At 41.6% G+C, this 21,570-nt stretch overlaps 2 protein-coding genes across 5 annotated transcripts; one reads left to right on the plus strand and one right to left on the minus strand.

The window, feature by feature from the left end:
• Positions 1-300: 300 nt before the first annotated feature.
• Positions 301-13,740, minus strand: mbd6 (methyl-CpG binding domain protein 6). 2 transcript variants are annotated; one of them, XM_046834966.1, is made up of 13 exons: positions 13,176-13,740; positions 11,259-11,445; positions 10,646-10,785; positions 9,593-9,695; positions 8,248-8,416; positions 5,958-7,961; positions 4,958-5,796; positions 4,209-4,359; positions 3,577-3,716; positions 2,568-3,227; positions 1,603-1,652; positions 1,463-1,526; positions 301-1,309 (listed from the first exon to the last, which is right to left on the minus strand). In XM_046834966.1, the coding sequence occupies exons 3-13, from the start codon at positions 10,759-10,761 to the stop codon at positions 1,259-1,261; spliced, it is 4,347 nt and encodes a 1,448-aa protein (XP_046690922.1). In that variant the 5' UTR covers positions 10,762-10,785; positions 11,259-11,445; positions 13,176-13,740; the 3' UTR covers positions 301-1,258. The 2 variants fall into 2 exon arrangements, with proteins under 2 accessions (XP_046690922.1, XP_046690847.1); XM_046834891.1 differs by having other exon boundaries at positions 4,200-4,359; positions 13,176-13,739.
• A 3,308-nt stretch (positions 13,741-17,048) lies between these two features.
• Positions 17,049-21,440, plus strand: ddit3 (DNA-damage-inducible transcript 3). Of its 3 annotated transcripts, none has more exons than XM_046849981.1 (4): positions 17,049-17,216; positions 18,784-18,849; positions 19,283-19,490; positions 19,698-21,440. In XM_046849981.1, the coding sequence occupies exons 3-4, from the start codon at positions 19,350-19,352 to the stop codon at positions 20,364-20,366; spliced, it is 810 nt and encodes a 269-aa protein (XP_046705937.1). In that variant the 5' UTR covers positions 17,049-17,216; positions 18,784-18,849; positions 19,283-19,349; the 3' UTR covers positions 20,367-21,440. The 3 variants fall into 3 exon arrangements, with proteins under 3 accessions (XP_046705937.1, XP_046705945.1, XP_046705952.1); XM_046849989.1 differs by lacking the exon at positions 17,049-17,216 and adding an exon at positions 18,045-18,067; XM_046849996.1 differs by lacking the exons at positions 17,049-17,216; positions 18,784-18,849 and having other exon boundaries at positions 19,437-19,572.
• Positions 21,441-21,570: the final 130 nt, after the last annotated feature.

The raw sequence follows: 21,570 nt of genomic DNA on the forward strand, positions 1-21,570 counted from the left end.
TCCACATGACGAGAGCCACTGCCTCTGGCCCAATGTTTCTAAAAGGATGTTTGCTCATTGAGTCAGTAATCATACTGTATTTATACGTCTGAGAGGACCTTCAACTAATCACTCTCAGTTGCTTGTAACTCTTATTGTATTATGACCGAGATGGAGCAGCACAGGTCACTCTGCTTTTGTCATATACTTAAAATATTGTATTTCTCCAGACGCGAGAATAAATTGAACATGCTTTGAAAAGTGTTGGGTTGTTCTTTCGGCTTGGAAATGGCGCTTTTAGAGAAAGACACACGCAAGGAATTACAGGTAAACATTTTTAATTTGTTAAATAAAAGTTGACTCCCATAAAAACAAAGAAATGCTACTGCTCACAAAGTATTCTCTTTACAAAACCAACGTCAATATTGGACAGGAAAGGGTTGTTTTCTTTTTTTCTGAGGAGGAAATACTTTACAAATTGATTTTTTTTTTCCTAAAAAAGTGTACAAAATAAAATACTAAAACTGTACATATTTACATAAATTCATTAGTAAAATTGCATAATCATCCTCATTATTACTTTAAACCATTAATTTAATATTTTGTGCCTACGTTGATGAAGTGGCAGTTGATGTCAGAGGCAACGGAATGGGGCTGGTTGCAGCTCTGACTGTACATGCAGAATCTGCCACAGCTCACAGTATTGGACTCCGGCCCCCACAACGTACACACGTATACAGTACATACTTTCCTTACGCACAGTGCCGTGTGAGAAAGGAGATTCCACTCATGAGGTTATTTGTCATGACGAAAGTTAAGCCTGTAAATATTTGATTTCAGTCAAAGTTTTGATGGGAAATTATCCAAAGGTTTATACTCCAGCATTATAAGACTTCAGACGGAAAAATTTAATGTGAGGGGATGCAGTAACAACGGTTGGAAGATAGAGGGCGGTACAAGCCTACGTTAAATACAGAGAATAAGGGGGTGGGAGAGAGAGAGATCCTATGCAGTAGTGTTGGCTAACCAACTCTAATCTCTTGTTTCTAGCCGGAGTGACGAGAACAATACATGTAACAGAACACGGGGTCGAATCCACGAGAGGAAAACGATGATGAAAGGTGGAGAAGACAAGTGAGGTAACTAGGCTTTAAGAAAGATGGAGTGCGTTCTGCAGGACAGCACAGTGCATCTCAATTGCGCACTGTGGGTTTGCCATACTGACAGTGCTGGTGTTGGTGTGTAAAGTACAGTAGGATAAGGGCTTCTGTAAGAACATCTATCTGACCACACGCCGCCTTTTCCCTCTCGCTGGCTTCTGCAGTGCCATCTGCATCACACAAGATGCACAGGATTAGAAATGAATTGCAATATACACCACTCTAAAGTCAGGCAGAATGTGTCCGCTGACTGTGAAAGATTTCTACAAGAGCGTTTTAATTGGCTAGAACGTGTTTCTGGGATGTTTGTGTGTTGGGCTCACTGTAGCTGCCGGCTCCTCTATGATGTGCTCGATATCACCGGGAAACTCGGGCCCTCGCTGCAGCCTGGTGTAAACAGACGACGAGGAATCAGCTTAGATTTCATTAAAGACCGATTTCGCTCATTAAGCCGGATACTCACGTTTGTTTTCTTTTTCTCCCCCTCCTGGCTCCTGTGCGGAGTTCTAGAGCCTGAAGAAGAGATCAGAAATCAGCGCCCGGGTAGAAAACGACTGATTTGCATAAGCTACACGAAACAGACTCGAACTAAATCTGCTACTAAAATAAGCAGTTTGCAATTCATTTGGTTTATATAAAAAAGTTTTTAATCTTTGGTTGATCACTGGGGCAATTTGCATCAACAGCCAGGCAAATGAGGCACTTTGAGCGCTCCTTACATATCTAGCAGGAAAAAAATACAATTGCCTTTAATGTCTTAAAGGAGCAGTGTTTTATTTTTAGTACATTCTGCTGCCTGTGAGGTGAACTACAGTAAAAACACGGCACTAATTCTAGCTCCTGGTATATTTCAAAGAGAGATAAGTGAGAGGTCTGGTATGTCTCAACCAAGCCACATACTCCTTTAGTGTGCTGGGTTTCATCATCGGGCCTCCTCCTGCATACAGAATATTTCCTTATAACCCACTCCCTCCTTCTTTTCCAAGGCATGTGAGAAGATGCCATTTTCCCAGTGAGAGCTACTTGGGAGTCCATGGAGTCAATTGGCTGTGCTGTAAGTATCACCTGTCAAACCTTTTCTGTATTTTGTTTCTAGGTGATGCCACAATACTAAATAATGTTTAACTGGTGTAGAAAAATGCTTCCTTTGAAAACTAAGAAATTCCCTTTCTTTTGACCGTTTTATGCAACCCAAATGTGTTTACACTCCCAGACTGATGAGGATTCATCAACTGAAGCATGTGAACAAACTGATTTGTTGCTTTTAGCTGTTAAAAAAAAAAAAAAAAAAATAGCCAGAACTGCATCTAATCCAGGTGGAAGCAAAATTCATTTTGAGCTTTCAAGTTATTTTAGAAAGCATACAGTATGAATAAAATGAGCCTATAAACACGCAACGAATCCAACAAAGTAGTCTCAGACACTCACCCTCCCCTGTTCTGTGTCCACGTTACCCATGGTATTATCCACGGGGTCAATGTTTCCTCTCTCTCTGGGGCTCAAGTATCCTGCTGCCTGCCTTCGGTCATCTTCACCATCGTCTTCTCTTCTCGCTCCTGAACCGATACCGTTGCTGTAGACACACAGCTTGGCTGAGCCGTCAGTCTTTGCCTCTTCCATAAATGTAAGATGAAGCGGGGCATCTGGTGGGTGGGATTCTGCAGGTTTACAGGGTGGAGTGGTGGGCGGGTCTTCGCTGAGTTTAGGTGTGCCGCGCGCCGGGGACTGGGCTGCTTCCATGCTGAGGCGGGACAGGTCAGGATTGTGCACTGAGCATGCTCGCCGAGGACTAAGAGAAGGCGCGAGCTCCGGGTAGGAGAGTGGGGCGGAATTACTTCCTCCCTCTGAGCCGCGCCCGCTCACTTGCAGGAAGGAGGTGTAGATGGTGTCCATAAAGGAGCCATATGGGTCAATAAGCCCTGGTTCAGGCTCTGCTGGCTCTTCCCTCTGCTGTGGAGGTTGTTGTAGGTGGCCAGGATTAAGCAGGGAATCCTGGCACAGCTGGGAAGGGGGAAGGTCTTCTTGTGCAGGTGTGGCCTCATGCACTGCCAGTGGTTTCTCCCCCATTAGTGTAGGACCCATAGACAGCTAAAAATCAGAACTTTGCATTGTCATTGTTGAATAAATTAAAGTAGGATGAAAAAATAAATAATACTGATTCCAGCATAATGTATGTGCTGCGCCTTATGTAAACTGAAACCGACTTATGGAATTGTGTCATTGATAAAAAAAGAAAATAGCCCATAACAATGAAGTGGACCATTAACAGTTTAATTTTATTGTATAAAACAAACTGCAAAATAAATAAATAAATAAATAAATAAAATAGTTCCATTATGTAACCATACAAAATGTGTAAAAATTCCAAATATTTAATTGGTGAGTGTTGATGAGAAAGGAACTGGATCAGTCTTTCACATGCTTGTGGTGATGTTACCTGCAGGCATGTTAGTGAGTTAAGAGCAGCCTGGTTCTGTGGCAGTGTCATTCCCAAAGATGGAGCCTGGGAGAGCAACAAAGGTCCTGCTGCTAGCAAACTATGCAGACTGTTAATGTTCCCCAAAGCTGCCAGGTCACCTTTACAAAGAAAAAGAAAATAATTTGAGTATTTAGATTAGTAAAAAAAGAAAAACAACACTCTGCTCAGTTTACTGAACTCATCCTGCTTTGGTAAACTCAGGTACACTAATATAAGTGCATTATCACTCTACACATGAAAGTGCCGACAGACACTATGCAAAACAAACTATGGTTTCAGTACTTAAAAAAGTAGTCTTCATTCACTGACCACAGGCCACAGTGAAAAATCACTCCTATGTCCTATCTGATTTTCATTTTCTATTAAAGCTGTCTGAGGTCAGGAATGAGCAAGTGATGACTGATTCCCACTGCCAGTAGCAGCCTATTTAAATACAGAAATGAATGGGAAGCTCCCTGCAAGACAGCTGTACAACAATCTCTTCATTATTATAATCCCTGACCCAGAACATGTTATGCATTGCATCAGTACAGGTATTTATAACAACAAAGAAATGCATTACAGACTAGTATTCTACATACTCAGGACACCTTGAGACAGGATCGTGGGGAGAAATTGATGTGTCTGACTGTTGGTCTTTTCCTGCTCAGTCAGTGAGTCACAAGTTTCCTGTCCAGTGACTGGTACCAGTGGGGTACAGGACACAGAGGTAGAAACCAGTGCAGGACTGGAAATAGTCCCCTACAACATGTAAAAATGCAGACACACACAGGACAACTTAATTTAAAGTTTCTTATATATGCACACCATACTAATATAGTCTGTCTATCACCATGTTTCCGTTTACTTCTCTTTAGAGACTGGCCTCATCTCACAAATATTCACTTTCTGAACTCAAATAATTAACATTGCACATTGTGTACCTTATTTGGCCCCCATTTACAAAAAGTCGAATCAGTTCGAAAACAAATACGTGCTTCATTAACTATACACTAAATTTTATTTAATCAGGAAATGTTTGAGGTACATACCATTTTCATCTACGCAACTGTTTGTGGAATATCAGCAGCTGGCATACAGTACCTTTGTTCATATTCATTTTTTGTTTTCTGTCTTAGTCAGATAATTGGCTACAACCTGAAATGCTCAGTTGTTTGGTTTATTCTTTCTTTTCACTATGTTCCTGTTTCTTGCCTATCAAGCACAAGCGCTACCTTAATTGTGCAACAACAACCAAAAAAAATCCCCTCAAATACCTGCTCTAAATGTTTCCTTCAATCTTATTTTTGGGAAGAAAAAAAAAAAGCAGAAGACGTGTTCAGTGTGTGAGCGAGTGTACCTGAGTATGAGGTGGGGGGGATGGTGTGTGGTTGGGAAGGGTTTCAGCCTGTGCAAGCGCTGCAGCCAGCAGTGCAGGGTTCAGGGACAGGAAGGCAGGAGGAGGGGGAGGAGGGGTGAGCTGGGCAGAGAGCAAAAGCGACTGGCCATCTGCGGGTGGTGCTAGAGCCTGGAGAGCATCTAGGAGTCCTGGCCCCATCAAGACAGAGTCCAGCAGAGCTGGGGTCTTCTCTAGAGAAAATCCTTCCCCAAATACCTGCTGCAGCGGAGGGAGGTCTAAATTAAGTCCCGGCAATGGAAGCAGGGCAGCTGGGTTCTGCCCGAGAAGCCAAGATGCCATGAGCAGTGCCTGTAGCCCAGGGTTTTTATCAGTAGCCTCAAGCCCTGGAGCTACACCTGGAACCAGTGGAGGCCCCGGAGCAGGTGGATTTAAAATATTAACAAGGTTAAGAGGGAGGTCCCCCTGACTTCCCAGTGCAGAGGGCAGAACACTGAGTGGAGAAGCCTGGCTGAGGATGTTGTTTGCTGCTTGTGGAGTTTGGTTGCCTCCTGTTGTGGGAGCATGAGTTCCAGTCCAGAGCCCGAGAGGCAGAGAACCTAAAAAAGGGGGAAGAAGGGAGGGCAGGGCTGTATTGGAGGAGAGAAGCTGAAGGAGCTGTTCCTGTGTCATAAAGGGGAAAGACTCAGCCAGCTGCAAGGTGCTCGCATGGTCAGCCACAGAGTTTGGTAAATCGGTCGAAGAGGTACCAGGTGCATGGGCTAGAGAGAGGTTAGGGTCAGGATCACAGCCAGTAAGTAGCTTAGCATCCAAATTTTGATGCTCCTCAGACATAACAGAACCTGAAGAAAGAAAAAAAGCTATTTTATAAAATATATATATTTTATTATTGTTTATATTTATGGAGAGTAAAATTCTTGCAGACTATAACAATTGAAATAAAAAAAATAAAAATAAAAAACAAAATAAATTTTTTTTTTAATTTAAAAAATGAACATCTTACCCTCGCTGTCTGTAGCCTGGTTTTGGTCTGGCTGGTTTGTTTGGTAAATGTTAGGATCCGGTCCAATATCCACTAGTTTGGATCCACAAGTTTTCTCTGATATGGTGGAAGCAGACAGGCAGGTGGCTGAAGATAACTGGCTCATCACACTAAGGGTATGGTGGCTAATGGAAGGCTCAGTTCCGGTACTGGTGCTTGTATGGGGCATGCTTAAGTTTAGAACTGCACTATTTGCTGTTGTTTTAAGGTTTACTGCAACTGCTTCTGTATCTTCACAGGTCAGAGAAAGCGGCTGAGCAGTAGCCAGATGGGAAAGAGGATCCAAAGTGGGCACCAGGTTTTGGGGTAGCGACTGTTTCATGTGGACGTGTGTTTGTGGCCCAAGCTGGCCGTCATACTGAGGCGTTTGAGAGACAACCAGAGGTGTCGAAGATGTGGGCACAGTTGAGTGCCTGCTGAGCGGTATCATTGGAGAAGTGTTGTTTTGGGCGCTCTGCATACTTAGGAGCTGGAGCAAGGCAGAAAGAGGCTGGGAGGAAGCAGGGGGAGAAGAGAGAGAAAGGGAGTTTGAAAGAGCCATCTTCTTGCCCTCCTCCAATTCCGTTTGCCTTACTAAGCTGTTAGACAGACAAGCGGTGGAAGGAGGAGCACTAGACAAGCGTGCGGGACGGAGGTGGCTTTCTGAGAGAGTGACAGGTGGAGGAGAGCTAGAAGACGATAAAGATGGAGATGGGATGACAGGGGAGGACGCAACCAGGTCTCCCACAGTTCGGTTTATTTGTGTTCCTTTGAGCATGCTAAGAACGGTGGGTGAGCGACGCTGGCGTTTGCGGCGTAATGTTTTTTCAGACTGAGAAGGGATTGACACCGGGGGAGAGGTTGAGTGAGGAAGCAAGAAAGCAGTCAAAGATTGACTTGGGGCCGTATTGGTATTCAGGCTATTGTTTAAAGTGCTAATTAATACCTTGGACTGCTGCTCCTTGTCTGGCGCTGGGAGAGGAAGGACACCTGTTTCTGGTGCCCTGGACTGGCTCTGGGTTTTCTGACTGGCCAACTGGGCTTTGGCAGCTGCAGAAAGAAGGTTACTGGCTGGGAAAGAGCTGCTGATGTGCTGCTGGCTCTTCTGCTGACACAAGATCTGACCCAAAGGGAGCCCAATCAGCCCTGGAGCAGAACCTAGTACTGGTCCATTCCTCTTATCACACAAATTATTCTGGGTAGGCTGTGGGTTCTGCAGAGTTTGTAGTTTATTTTTGTTGCTGAAGGTGTGCTGCTGTTGGGTACAGTCGGGGTTTGTGGTGCTGCAGTCTTTGTAGTGCTGCAAAATGCCCTCCAGACGACTGTGTGGGCTGGTTGGGGGTACAGAAAGTATGGGCGAAAAGCAAGGTTTGGCAGAAGGCAGCGGAGAAAGGGAAGGTTTGACCCCCTGAGTGAGCAAAGATCCTGCAGCTCCCTCAGAGAGAGAGGATGTGGAGGAGTGACAGGATCGTTGGTGAGGGGAAAAGGTGTCCTGAGCAGGAGAAGGGGATGATGAGAAAGAAAGAGGAGAAGAAGCTTTCACTACCGTTCCCTGTAGAAGAGGCAGTCCCGCCCTAGCAACGACAGGTGAAGATAACGTCACGGGAAGAGCGGAGTCCGTCTGGTAAGTATGGGCTGTGTCTGGTTTTGTAGTGTTGGGAGAGGTTGACTTATGAGGTGCTCTTTGGAGAATGTGTTGGGTAGCGCGAGGGCTCCACTGCTGTTTCCCATAAGAAGTTACACTGGGCCCGGGGGACTGGGGCAAGGTCTTCTTCAAGGGTGAGCTTGGATCAGAAGTCAGTATGGAGGTGGTGTGAGATACAGATCCATTCTGAAGAACTGAAAGAGGTGGAGGCACAGGAAAGCTGCCACTGCTGCTGGGTCTGGCCTGGTTCGGTGTTAGCTGGTAGGTGTGCTGGGCTACGTCTCCTCGAGCCACTCTGGATCCTCTCTTATCCTTGCCAGCCACTGCGCACACACCACTCCCTAGAAGTAAATTCACACTTTACAATTTGAGAAAACGAACTAGAGTTAGATGGATTTTAAAACATCCATTTCATGGGGAAAGAAGTGCAAGAAAATAACATGTAATATTAAAACTTTAGAATATGCTTATTCGGTATGAAACTAATCAGATTTGAGATGTATGCAATGTAAAAAATGTTTTTGCTTAATCAGAAAAACTAAAATGAATAAATGAATACTACATGTAATGGATGTTAAAAAGCCATACAACTAATATAAATGTGGAGCTAGATTTTGATGATTGTACCTGAGCCATGAGCTGGTAATGGTATTTGGGAAGCCTGCATACTCCGACACAGAGCAGCCATGGCGACCACTTTCCTGCGATGGTTGCACAGTTTGGTCATATCTTCTTCAACCTTCCCTGACTGATGACTCTGAGTATGAACCCCTGCAGTTGGGTCAAAGTTGAAGACCTGCAAAAACAATGTTTAATTTTATTATATTAATAAATTTGTGTCTTTTAAAAGCCACCTTTGCTATTTGAATTAGCGAACAAAAAATCTTTCTCAGAAGATCTATAGTGTTAATCTGAACTTTTTTTAAATAAGAAACTAGTGTACAAGCCAGTCACATGCTAAGCACAAAGACAAATAATTTTTTTGCTCATGTTACATAATGCATAAAACACCTTTTCTATACTAACACAAATAACATGAAATAAAATGTAAATCGTTATAACAAAAACAACAAAAAAATATGCCTAGGACATAAGCAAGTTAAAAAAACACCACTGAATAATAAAAAATATGTTATTATAAATAATATAAAATGGTCTACATATATACTTCAATTATGAGAACTAATATATGAATATAACTTTTCATTCTAGTAAGCACCCAGCGATTTGTTTGATTGGTCATGCGGATCGAGATCACCTGTAATGCGGATAAGGAGGCGGAAGCCAAAGTAAACGCAAACAAAGTTTATTGAGAATACTCAGGAGATAATCCACCTATACTTGTAGCGAAGCAGTAATATCCAGTGGTGCGCTCCGGGAGCGCGGTCCACGAAGTTCTGTAAAAGCAGAGACAGTTCGTGTAGAGAATCCACGGATCCGCGCTATGGAAAGCGCAGCGCTGGGCAGCAACGGATAAACGTAGTGCAGACAGCGTGAACATAGAAAACAGCAGGATCGGGGTAATCCGGGGTCCGAGAAGAAGGGTACGTAGCAGGATACGTATAAGCGATTACACAGACCAACATGAACCAACACATACGATCATGCACAAACAATAACGGACCGTGAGCGTGTGGCGGTGAGGGGCTTTAATACGAGCTTGGATGAGCGAGTGAATGAGAGTCAGGTGTGTGTGATCAGCATGACTGAGACGAGCTCGGAGAAGAAGCAGGGTGCTTTGGGGAATGCCGCCGCCGAAGGGATTCCTAACATAACCGACGTTAAGTGGCAAATTTGCTCGAGATATCAGGGTTCGGCGACATTAAAAAAATCTACATAACCAATGAAAAAATGCTTAGACAAAGCGAGAATTTGGCGGTTCCACTTTAAAAACGTCGACTTAATAGGGTTGTCGAGTTAACCAAGATCGAGATAAGTGGGTTCCACTGTACTTAAAATGCATCAATCTTACCTTATGAAGGACAAGTGGGCATTCCAGTCCACACTTACATGTGCCATCTGTCAACAGATACACCCTCACCTCTTCCACAGAACACAGAACTGTACCACTTGGGCTGAGAGGAATAAAGAAGAGAGAGAGAAAGAGAGAGAGAAGAGAGAGCAAAAGAGAGAGAGAGAGAGAGAGAGAGAGAGAGAGAGAGAGAGAGAGAGAGAGAGATCAAGAAGGAAGCGAGAGGGAAAAGAGAGCGAGAGCGAGAGCGAGAGAGAGAGAGAGAGGAGGCATGGCAATGAATAAATGTTCTGCTTAAGCAGATTTGCTCTCAGTGTGTTTAACAGCTCAGTGAATGTGTTTGAATGTGACTGAACTTTGCTTTAGAGGGCAGTCACACCCATTTGTGTGAATTCACAGCTGCCTTGGCTGCCACTGGACATCAAAACCAATTTTACAAAGCCACTTATGTCCAACTATTATACTGGAATTTAAAAGTGACATAAAAAATACCTTTTGCTGAATTTCTTTATTTTTTTTTAATGATTATTAAATAAAAAGAAACAAAAATCATTCCTCTGTAAAGGTAATTCACAGTAATGATTGTATCAGAATTTACAGGAAATTTGTATGCATATGTTAATCAGCAACTCGTCAAATATCCTCACACCCCATCTTAAGACAAGAAAGAAAAAAAAACAAGACCAGCTAATAACCAACAAGAGCTGCCAGTGAATCAGGAGTGAGAGCTTAAACATAACTAACAGAACTGAACTATATTATACTCTAACAGGGAAGATGTTTCAGGCCTGCTGCTTGCTTTTTTGGAGAAGGTGTACACAAAACAGACAGCATGAGAAAAACAAAAATAAATGACCAGGTGTTTTATTCCTTTTAACTTGGTAGCTAAAGGTCAGCATTTTGCCCTGTCTTAGAGTCACATCTGGGCACAGAACCTTAGTGAAAGCCAATACAACAGAACAAACACCATGGTATTGTGAATGCATTGGTACTGCTGTTTAATCAAGCAGACACACTAAAAAACGTGCAGATCTGATAAGAGCGAGAAGATACCTAATGTATGCCACAGCCCCGTCCTCCACTTTTCTCTGCCAACCAACAGGAACCTGAGCGGTGAGTGTCGGACCACCATCTTTTTTTCCTGCTGCCTTCTCACTGCCCCCAGTCATTTTTGGCTCACACACATCCAGCTCCTGTAGATTCAAACCACACACACAGGTTGCTTAAAACTCTGATCTAATTCGTACTTACAGCTTTAAGTAAACAATGTATATTATGTATATGTATGTAAATGTAGAACAGCTGTTAATATGATGGAACTGGACACAGTTCCATCATATTAACAGCTGTTCTACATTTACATACAAACCTTAAACCCTAGATTTGAAGGTAGATTTACCTTCAAATCTACACTATAAGGCCAAAAGACTGTGGACAAATGACCATCACACCCATATGCTGCCACATATTTGAAAACATAAAATGATGAATGCTGTGTGTAAGACTGCTGTAGCTGTATTATATTATTATAACTTTAAGGGACTAAATCTGGAGTAAAAATCTTCAAAACACACGAGTGTGATGTTCAAGCATGAAACTTTTGGCCATATAGTGAATTCTTTTCGGCGATACAAGATGTGCAAAATTGCACACAATTTTACTGTACCTTTTCATCTTCTTTTAGCCTGGGTCAGCACCATCCATGAAATCCACCCCAGGGAAGACATCCTAAGTAGTGCTGCCAGCGCTCAACACAACTGAACTCAAAACCGGCCTAAACAGGCAGCCCTCTCTTCACGTTATTCCCAGTGGACTCTCTCAGCTACGGAAAGATTTCCCTGAACTCTCACAACCTGAAATGAAAAGTGCAACTTTTGAAACACCGCTCAATTTGAATTCACTTGATAGACCACAACTAAACAAATGTGGTGTTGTGTTTTGATTGAAACAAAAAGAAATTAAAAAGAAAATCACTGATTAGCCTTTAAAACTACTTATTAGATCAACAGAGAAGTATGGCTTAAAGGGGCTTTTATTTATTTATTTATTTATTTATTTTTGTCATAATGAAATCATCAGTAATAGGGAATTTAATTGGTTTTATCCAAACCTCAATGCTTTAAAAACAAGCAGGCTTATAAAGAATGTAGACCCGGGATTCAAAACCACCAGGCCACATATCATTTGGTACAGAAAGGATAAAAACTTTAACGTTTATTCTGTTTTATTATTATTATTTTTTTTTAATGAGCCCGTGTCACTTTCTCAAACTTGTTTTTTCTATACATTGATAAATAAAACACACTAATTCCACATTATGGCCAGTTGAGTTAACGGTTAATCAGCCACTTTTTAAAAGTGCAGTATTTATTCCATTATATAGGAAATAATTTAATAATTTTATCATACAAAGTAGACTGGAAGGATACTTATTATATGTAATATAAAACGTATTTTATGCAAGACAATTTTCCCCTTGGCCACGGAAAAACTGTCTTGTGGGAAACTGCTCCGTGGTGCAGAAAGTTGTAGACAGCTGTTGTGAAGGACCCAATGTGGTCTCGTGAACTGTTCAAGAATAAAAAGAGACTCATAACTGGGGGGAGTTAATGTTGGTCGATTAAATGTCTTCTTTTTTATTAGTTAAATGTGTTTCCAGTTGTAAAGAAAAGTTTGAGAATCCCTGGTATAAATGACCGGCTGAGATTTGTGTTGTTTTGGGGAAGAGCTGGAGCACAGAGGAGCAGGAGGAAGAACAGGGTCAGATGAAGGTGTGAAATGTGGCACTGAATTTCCTGTTTGAAGTTGAGCGAGAGAGAGAGAGAGAGAGAGAGAGAGAGAGAGAGAGAGAGAAAAATTCTCCATATGCTCCAGTGCGAATTATAGAAACCAAAGTGTAGTAAAAGTATTAAACTCAGATACTGTATATCCTTGAAAAAAGTTTGAAATGTGGGTTTAATAACTAGAAAACAGAGTCCATCTGCTCTGCTGAAGGCGACTTTCAAACTATCCCCCTTTCCATTTTTTGTTCGACCATCCTTTATTTTTATGTTTACACAAAATGATAGAGAATAAAACCAATCATGTAAAAATGTATTGTCTCGTTTAATAAAAATGAATGACCTGGGTTTCCATCCTGCCCAGTGTCATGACAGAACGCAAGTAAACAAGTGAAGGAGTGAAAACATAGTGAAGAAAAAAAAAAACAAGGGGCTGCAATTTTAATCTTTTAAGACAATGTTTTAAACTTAAAAAGTCCCCCGAATGTCGAAACCCTGTCCTTTTTTCTGCGACTGATTAAAAGCAGAATGATGAGAGGATCAGTCGGTTTAAAGCAGCCGGCTAAGAGCTAGCGCCTACAGACTACCATTGAGCTAACTAGCTAGTTAGCTCGGCAGGCTATGAAGAAGCGATACGAGTAAACTGAAGTAAATGTAGAATAATAGGGGACGTGTGGCACTGATTAGAGGGGGGAAATAAAGAAAGCGAACATGTGCAATAAAGGGGAAATTGCCGCAGAGTGGTACATGTTGTGAATCTGGTGTGTACAGTGTTAGCTCGCCTGGCTGGTTTAGCCACATACCTCCTCCTCCTCCTCCTTCTCTTGCTGCTGCTGCTGCTGTGTTTACGAAGTTTGCTGCGGGTTCGCCGCGCTGCAAACCAGAGCCGAGAGATAGCCGGGGCTTTAGGGGAGCCTTTAGCTTCGAGTGCTGCTGCTGGGAGCACCGCGGACGGCACGAAACCGAGTTTATTCAGACACTTTGCCACCTCTTCTCCCTGTGCGCCATCCGTCTGTCCGTCTGTCTGTCTGTCCTGCCCAAAAACAAAGAGCAATAACGCTAGCTGGGGTTTTATTGCGCCCGTTGCATTGTCGCCACAAAATGAGCAGAAATTTCGAGAGGATCCCAGTCGGTCACAGACGAGCCGATTGTTTCATTCAAACCGTCAAGATCTCTGTGAGCTTCTCAAACGAGTGAAAACGAGTTTAGCCTTCGCTGTGCTTCAAGTAATACCCCTTTCCCATTAATCCCTGTTTCAAGTTCCTATTTTCTCCAGGATTTTCGTGCCAAAAAAATCATGGAGTTTCCTTCGGACCTGCGCACTGGCTTCCTCCGGCCTAGGGAATTCCATACCCACAATGCACTGCAGCTGAAGGGAGCGTCTGGACGCCACAGACGCAGGCTAAAATTCAAATTGCATTATACTCCCTTCATTGGGGCACTACAAAGTGTATCAGATAACGGATATTTACTCCAGTATGTAGTGTAGTGTATTTTATATAGAAGGCATTTGTATCTCAGCCGCAGTGACTTGCCCTATGTTAAAGACTCGGGCTCGATTAATTTGAGGGAAAAATAGCAGCATATATATTCTACTAAGATCTAAAACTAATCTTATTAATATGGTTTACCATTAATGCATTTATGTTTTTTTTTTTTACTTACCTTTTAATGATTGCAATATTTAATGATTTCAAGAAAAAAAATGTATATATATATATATATATATATATATATATATATATATATATATATATAAAAAATAATTAAGCTATTAAGTATTAAGTAAGTATATACTGTATATTATATATATATATATATAGTCAATATAAAAGTAAAAAAACAAAAACATTTTTGTTCACACTACAAACATTAGTGCTACCTGGACTTGTTTGTGATCTGTGTCTAATTTCCTCCACGTGGCCACGAGAGGCAAAAACAAAGCCCCGACTCCAGACTGCTGTACTGCTGTACCAACTGCATTATACATCAGTGTTACAGCTCCTATATATTAACCACATCTTCCATCCACACCAGTCTACACATTCAGCTCATCTAGTGTATGATCAGAGATTTCCACTTAAATTGATTAGGTAATATTGTACCAAAACATTAAAATTATAATATTATCCTTGAAGCCGTAATGAACATAATGTACTCCGTAGTATAACCAGATCTCGGTATAGAAAATTTTAGTATAGTAAAATTAGACTAGAATCATGAATAAATGTGTAATAAATAGAATAAGTAGAACACATAGTAATACAAAAAACATTATTATCGTTTACGACGTTAACGATACACAAAGAACAGTTACAGCCGAAATACGACAGCGTATATGATTATTAGTACTTCAGACCTTACAATAATACACACCATACATGTGTCTTATACACGCACAGGTACATAACAACAGAGAAAACGATCATAAGAGCTGAACCAGATCAGAGAAGATCAAACTTTCGGAATAATCCCAAAGGAATCATTATTATTTGGTGCCAATTTTGCACAAGACGATACAAATAACAAAGAATAGTATTGGGAACTACTGAGATAAACTGGAGTACCAATACTCTTTAAACGATGAAGTTGACCCATTTCAAACAACCTCGTTTACAGACGAATAACCATTATTTATTTATTGATCATTTGGCAGCCCAAGTTTGCATAACCCCACATAGACCCTGATTTATATAGTATTTACATATATTTATATTACATTTATTTATATAGTATATCTCTCTTTATATATATATATATATATATATATATATATATATATATATATATATATATATATATATATATATATATATAAAGAAGACAGCGAGTGTATGTTTGAGATCACGCTGAGGAGAAAGAGACAGAGCAGGTTTGTGAAAAAGTAAACACAACTTTCGGACATAAAAGATGTGGAATATAATGTAAATATTTATAAAATTTTATATAACCATTTTTTTATTTGATTGATCATTTGGCACGGTTAAGTTTGCATAACCCATAATCCAAACACTAAATAAACCCTGATTTACATAGAAATAATATAATTGTATAACTATAAGAAGACAGCGAGAGAGAGAGAGAGAGAGAGAGAGAGAGAGAGTGTGTGTGTGTGTGTGTGTGTGTAAGAGAAAGAGAGAAAGATGGACAGAGAATCTCTGTGAAAAAGTAAACACAACTTTTGGGAATAAAAGCTCGGGCTGCCAATAGAATCGCGCGCGTGCAGGTGACAGCCATTAGCGGCGCGGAGAAAGCGCGAGACTACACAGCAACAGCCGCGCGCCGGTGACGTGTTCCGCGGCGCTCTGCTCGCGAGCGCCGCGCGCTTCCCCTGGAAACAGAAGTTGGAGCTTTCTATTCGCCAGGCGTGTGCGCGCGGCCCGCTCGCGCTGTTGCTAGGCAATACGCCGCACGCGTCCGCGCCGCGCATGTTAACTCGCAACAACAACTCCTCTCGGCTCGCGCGCTCGGTGAGAGTTTCAGAATACTAACGAGATGAGTCCCCGGGTGACATCCGATGGCCACAAGTTATGACGGGTCAGTTTCGTGTCCACACCCGTGCGGTGCGCTGCTGCAAACGCGGCACAAACAAACGGGGAACAAAGTTGCACCCGTAACTCTCTCTATCCATACCTACACATACAGTATATAAACTCACAACGCCGTTCACGAGTCAAGTTTGAATGGTGTGCTCGCGCTGAGGTCGCTGACCTGCGATGCTTCCAATTAAACCGCAATTATTACAATTAGACAATTATAGGGTGATGTTTGCGCGAGCTCCCTGCGCTAGAAATATAATAGTATTATAGTGATTTCGCACCGCGTCTTCAAGAGGCGCGCGCCCGAGATGACGGCGGTGCGCGTTTACAATAACAACACGCAAATCCGTAGCTGTTATTATCAATGAACTCAATAATATACTATTAAAAAAAAAAAAAAATGTGCAAAATTCGATACTAAAACTATCATTACTAAATAGGTTACTGAGCGCATTTAAAATGATAAATTCATCAATATATTTAGGTAAGCCCCAAAAATGGGGTGTTTTATTTTATTATTATTATTCTATTTTATGCTCTGGTTATTCCAAGCGGTAACTAATATTGGATATTGAATATTAGATATAATTTTTTTTTAAACATTAGACATTTCGCTTGGACTTTCAGCTGTACATTTGGGACCGGGGACAAAAACAAGGCTGCAATAAAAGCGTGTTAACATGTACAGATATGATATAGCTCCGCTTTCGGAGTGTTTTGCGAACGCAAGCAAAATCGATCAATTTTCTCACGTCCTTATAAGGTATTTTGTCTGGGTTTTCTTTTAATACAAGGCTGTTTAATAAAACATGTTCGGGCTCCGCTAGTCTTATCTCCGACTAGAAACCGGTTGCCAACGATTGCATCATTCCTTTCATGTGACTCCCTTACGCCCCAAATTCGTCCTGGCTGCCTTATGACTGCATCACAGCTTTCCGCTCACACAAACCCCGCTCACCGCGAGACAACCAGCAGCGCGCTATAGCCCCGCCTCCTACACGCATGACCAGCTCTGATTGGATGTCTCTAAGCAAAAGAGTTTTATCCTTTATCCACGATTGGACGGTTCGCCCGCCTGTCCGCGCTCGGCTACACGGCTGTGGGTTTGTCTGACGCTGAAGCGCTTCCTCTGGAGTTCGGTTGCAGTTCAGTCTCCTATATAAACAGCCCCGGGAGTTTCCGAAATTCATACTCGGTGACTTCAAGTGAACAATGGTTAACATGAGCTATCACCAATCGCTACAAAAATATATACACAACCCGAGTCCAAGACAGTCGAGAAAACGGCATAATAAAAGAAAAAGGGTAAGTTTCTGTTTTGTGTTTTCTTCTCTTTCCAGCACGGCGAAGTTTGGTTTTGGTGTAAGTTTTAGGGCGCCGCCGGTGTCAACTTCAGTTTTTCCTTTCCGGAAAGCCGAGTGAGGGAGAGGGAGATGGAGAGAGAGAAGGAGAGAGGGAGAGAGGGAGAGGGCTCGTGTTTTGGCCGCGATCCCGCAGCTGTTTTTGGACAGCAGTTGTTCTCACTTTTTATTTGTCGGGACTTTTTTCCTTTTAACCATCTCTCATTTCACACTGAACCGCGGAGGATTTTTCTGCACTTCTTCTCCTCTCTAATTCTCACTCACTTGGTTTTGATTTAAAGAGCAACTTTGTTTTCAGTGTCAGCAATTGTACCTGACGTCACTGTCACTCATGGCCATTTCATTATCCATTTTTATATTACTTTTACATTTTTTACATTTATTAATTTTTTAAACAACTAAATACTATTATTATTATCGCAGTGTTACAATTATAATACTATTATCGTAGCCAATATTTAAACAAGTATTAACAAACATAATGATAAAAAAATATATATACACACACTTTATTAATATTCATTAGTTTCTTTTCCCTCCTGTTTTATCGGTTTTTCTTTTGTCTCTTGGTCCTGTACTTTATCTCCGTGTCGTTACTCTGAACCTCCCGTTTATTTAACAGATTCATTATAACACCATTATACACTATTGTCACTTATTTACTTATTTAATTGAATCATTTTTTTTAAACCTCACCAATCCATTGTGTTTTTCTTATTTCTTTCTTTCTTTTTTTTTTTTAAAGATCAAACTATTCATTCAACAACATTTTAGCCAGAAAACCCACTTGAGATGGTGAGAAGTTTATTGAACTATTTGATTAGACTATTTTAATGGTTGTGTCTTTTTAATCGTAATATTTATTACACATAAAAACAAGTAAAATTGGACCTGAACAGGCCTCTGTGGGAATGAGAGAAGCGCACTTTTACTCCCGGACACCAATTGGTAGAAACCTGGGACTATTTTAATAAAATAGGGTAGTTTTTCTATTTATTGATAAAAACAAACAAAAAAAAACAACAAATAGATATTACTAAAAATGTGTAGTGTTTGACCAGGGATTAGTGTTCAGAAAGGCAAAGGGGTTTTTATTTTTTTATTTTTTTTCTCCTCGGAGCTCCTTGTACTCATCCGTGACCCCGGACTTTAAACAGGGGGCGCCCGCGGCACACAGCGCGATTGTTTACACAGAGAGTCAGTGACCTGAATTAACACACATTACTGTTAATCACTCAAAACCCCTCCGTGTGCTCACTCTATCAACTTCTCCACACCGGAACCCTTTCCCCAACAATTTCTTCCTTTTTTTAATTTCTTCTTTTAAATTATTTTAACTGGGAAAAGTTTTTCTCTCACTTCTGTGGCCGCTTCAATAAATCTTAAATCTTTTCTAATTTTTTTAATGCTAATTTTTCTATAATTTTATTAAGCAAACAATCTGTTTATTATTTTGTTTGCAGTAATACACGCCACAATAACTTTTTTTTTTTCCAACGCTCATTTTCCAGAATTACTGGGATACAATATCGCCGACAACCCACAACCACACTTGATTAAGAAGAAACGCTTTTAAGGTAAGCACGTGCTCTGATTTCTATTATTATATTATTATTATTGTTATTATAAAGGACAACGCATTTGCCATGTTTACTTGTAGAATTTCAAATTGCTGTACTAGTTAATTTACAGTGGTGATCAGCTGTAATAATATCTGGCATGTTGCATGCATCCTGGTTTATTGTGCACCTCGGTGCTCTGGAGTTGATCGGCTGAAAGGTCTGGTGGACTTCACCTTCACGATCTCTGAAGTAACTCCATCTGGCCACTAAGTGTCCTTAGACACCTGAATATCAATAATCGGCCACTGAAGTTTTGACTTTCTAGAATAAGTCATCTGTGCTTTATACCATGCCTGCTGGGATGTTTTGGGTGTAGGTTTGAGGTCTGAGACTTTTATGAAAGAGAAAACAACCCAAAAAAAACCCCCTTAATTATTTTCTGGGCCAGGTCTGGTGTGCTGGGTGTAGGAGCGTGTGGAGTCGTCGTGTTTGTGCGTAGCAGCTGATTGGTTGAGATGACTGCGGAGTGGATGTACCCCCCCGGCGTGGCACCGCTGTGTGGTGCAGAGTTGGAGGCGTGGTATGAAGACTTGCAAGATATATTGGGATCCGATGCAGGTGGGGCCAAGCACACACGCCCCCCGCCCTGCGCCGAGGTCAGTCACGCCGAAAGCAACGGCTGCCGTCTCTGCTCTCGTACCTTCAATGTTACGCCCTCCCTCCTCCTTTCTGTGCTCTGTAAAGGCATTTTGATGTTTTTGACAAATTGATTTTCTTAATAATGAAGTCTGTTGATTTGTTAATGAATTTTCTCGACTAATATAGTTATTGTTTTCCATCACCCCCTTGTCTCTTACCTGCAGAAAGAGCCGGAGTTTCTGGATGTCTTGGAGAGCTGCTCACTCACCTGGCTGACGGAGGGGCAGGTGTGGGGGGAGGGGGTGCAGCGTGTGATGGAGGATCCTTCACCACCTCCGCTGCTCCTCAGCCAGCCACCGGCACAAGAGGAGCAGCGTGGTGCACGAGAGACGGCGAGCTCTAGTGCAGGAGACCTTCTGCCCCCCGAGTTCTTCGAGTTGCTGAGCGAAGGGGGAGTCGGCCTGGTGGAAACCGGGGCGGTTATGGTCACCACCGGCTACCACCACCATCACCCCCCGAACCCTCCGCCTGCCTCCCCATCCGTCAGTGAGGAAGAGCTGCCCACCGTCCCATCTTCGTCCCCATCCTGCTCTTCATCCTCTTCATCCTCGCAGTCGCCTTCCCTCAACTGTTCACCTTCGTCCTCCCCTCCTCTTTCCCCTCCACCGGCACCTGCTTCCTCACGCTTGGGCAAGAGGAAGAAAGGGAGTGCACTTTCTTCACCTTTCTCAGGAAAGAAGAGCAGAAAGGAGCGGGAGCAGGAAAACGAGAGGAAGGTGCAGGAGCTGACCGACCAGAACGAGAGGCTTAAAGCTGAGATTGAGCGACTTGGCGAAGAGGTTCAGCGGACACGCCGTGCGCTAATCGAGAGGCTTGTCAACACCAGGAAGTGAGGGGTTATGGGATGGAACTGGGCTAGAAAGGTTGGGGGGATGTTGTAGGAACACGTAGAATTAAATGGTAACCATGAAATGCACATAGTGAGACAAAGAGGAAAAGGCATGTGGAAACTGGGGGGAAAGAGGGTGATTTCTTTAAGGGTTTTTTATTCCCCCCAAGAATGAAGGATGAAGAGAGAAAGTGTGAAAGTCTGACTTTGCTAAAGAATTCGAGAAGGACCCCAGGTTTAGTTATTACTATAGGAATCTGCCTCAATAATCAGGCACCTTACTGATGTAATATACGGCTTCCTACACAAGGAGCAGATTGTAGGTTTATTGTATTTTCCTAAATGCAGTATCAATCACATGTTGCTTTTGTACTTAAATGTAATAGGAATCTTAAAGTTGTAACAGACTCCTGGGGTGGGTGTAACTGGCAAATACTTAAGACCAACCTTGAGAAATTAAGCACTCCAAAAATGATTTGTCCGTATACCTTAAACAGATTTGCACGGTGTGTAAAACGGTTTTATGCAAGGATTCTTTGTGCATTTCATTGTCTCCCAGTTCTAGAGGTAGATCAATGTTTTGTCTTATAAGTAATTAAAAGGGCTTTTAAACTAAAATGTTAAGGTAGAACTAGTTGACAGAAATAGCTCAGGACTTATTATTAAAAAAAAAAAAAAAAAAGTTCTATAAAGAGAGACTGCGCTTGTAATCTTTCTGAAGCTCAGCTCAAGCCATGGCCTTTAAGCGTGGATGGATAGGGGGAATGTGGTGGGTTTAGTATTCATTATGTATCACTTTCACAATTTGTATTTTTATTTTTTTTTTGTAGACAAAATTAGGCATTTAGATTTATGCAGTTTATAAATAGGTAATAATCCATGCTTATTTTTCTATTGTATCTTCCTCTATATTCACTCATTATATATAAATCATTTACACTGTAGTACTGTATAATAAGTAAAAAAAAATATATGCATGCTGAATTGCTGTAGTCAAATGTGATTCGAATTTCCCTTTTATGTCTTATTTACTGTATTGTATACATTTTACTAATAAAAATTTTGAACACAAATTGAATTTGAACAATGCGTTTATTAAATGATGGGTGCCTATTTAGTAATGCAAGGAATGTGAACCATGTGGGGGGGGGACGCGGGGAACAATTGCATATTCTTTACTGCTTTTTAAAAAAGACCAAACGCTATAA

Source organism: Silurus meridionalis, chromosome 1 (genome assembly GCF_014805685.1).
Source record: "Silurus meridionalis isolate SWU-2019-XX chromosome 1, ASM1480568v1, whole genome shotgun sequence".
NCBI lineage: Eukaryota > Metazoa > Chordata > Actinopteri > Siluriformes > Siluridae > Silurus > Silurus meridionalis.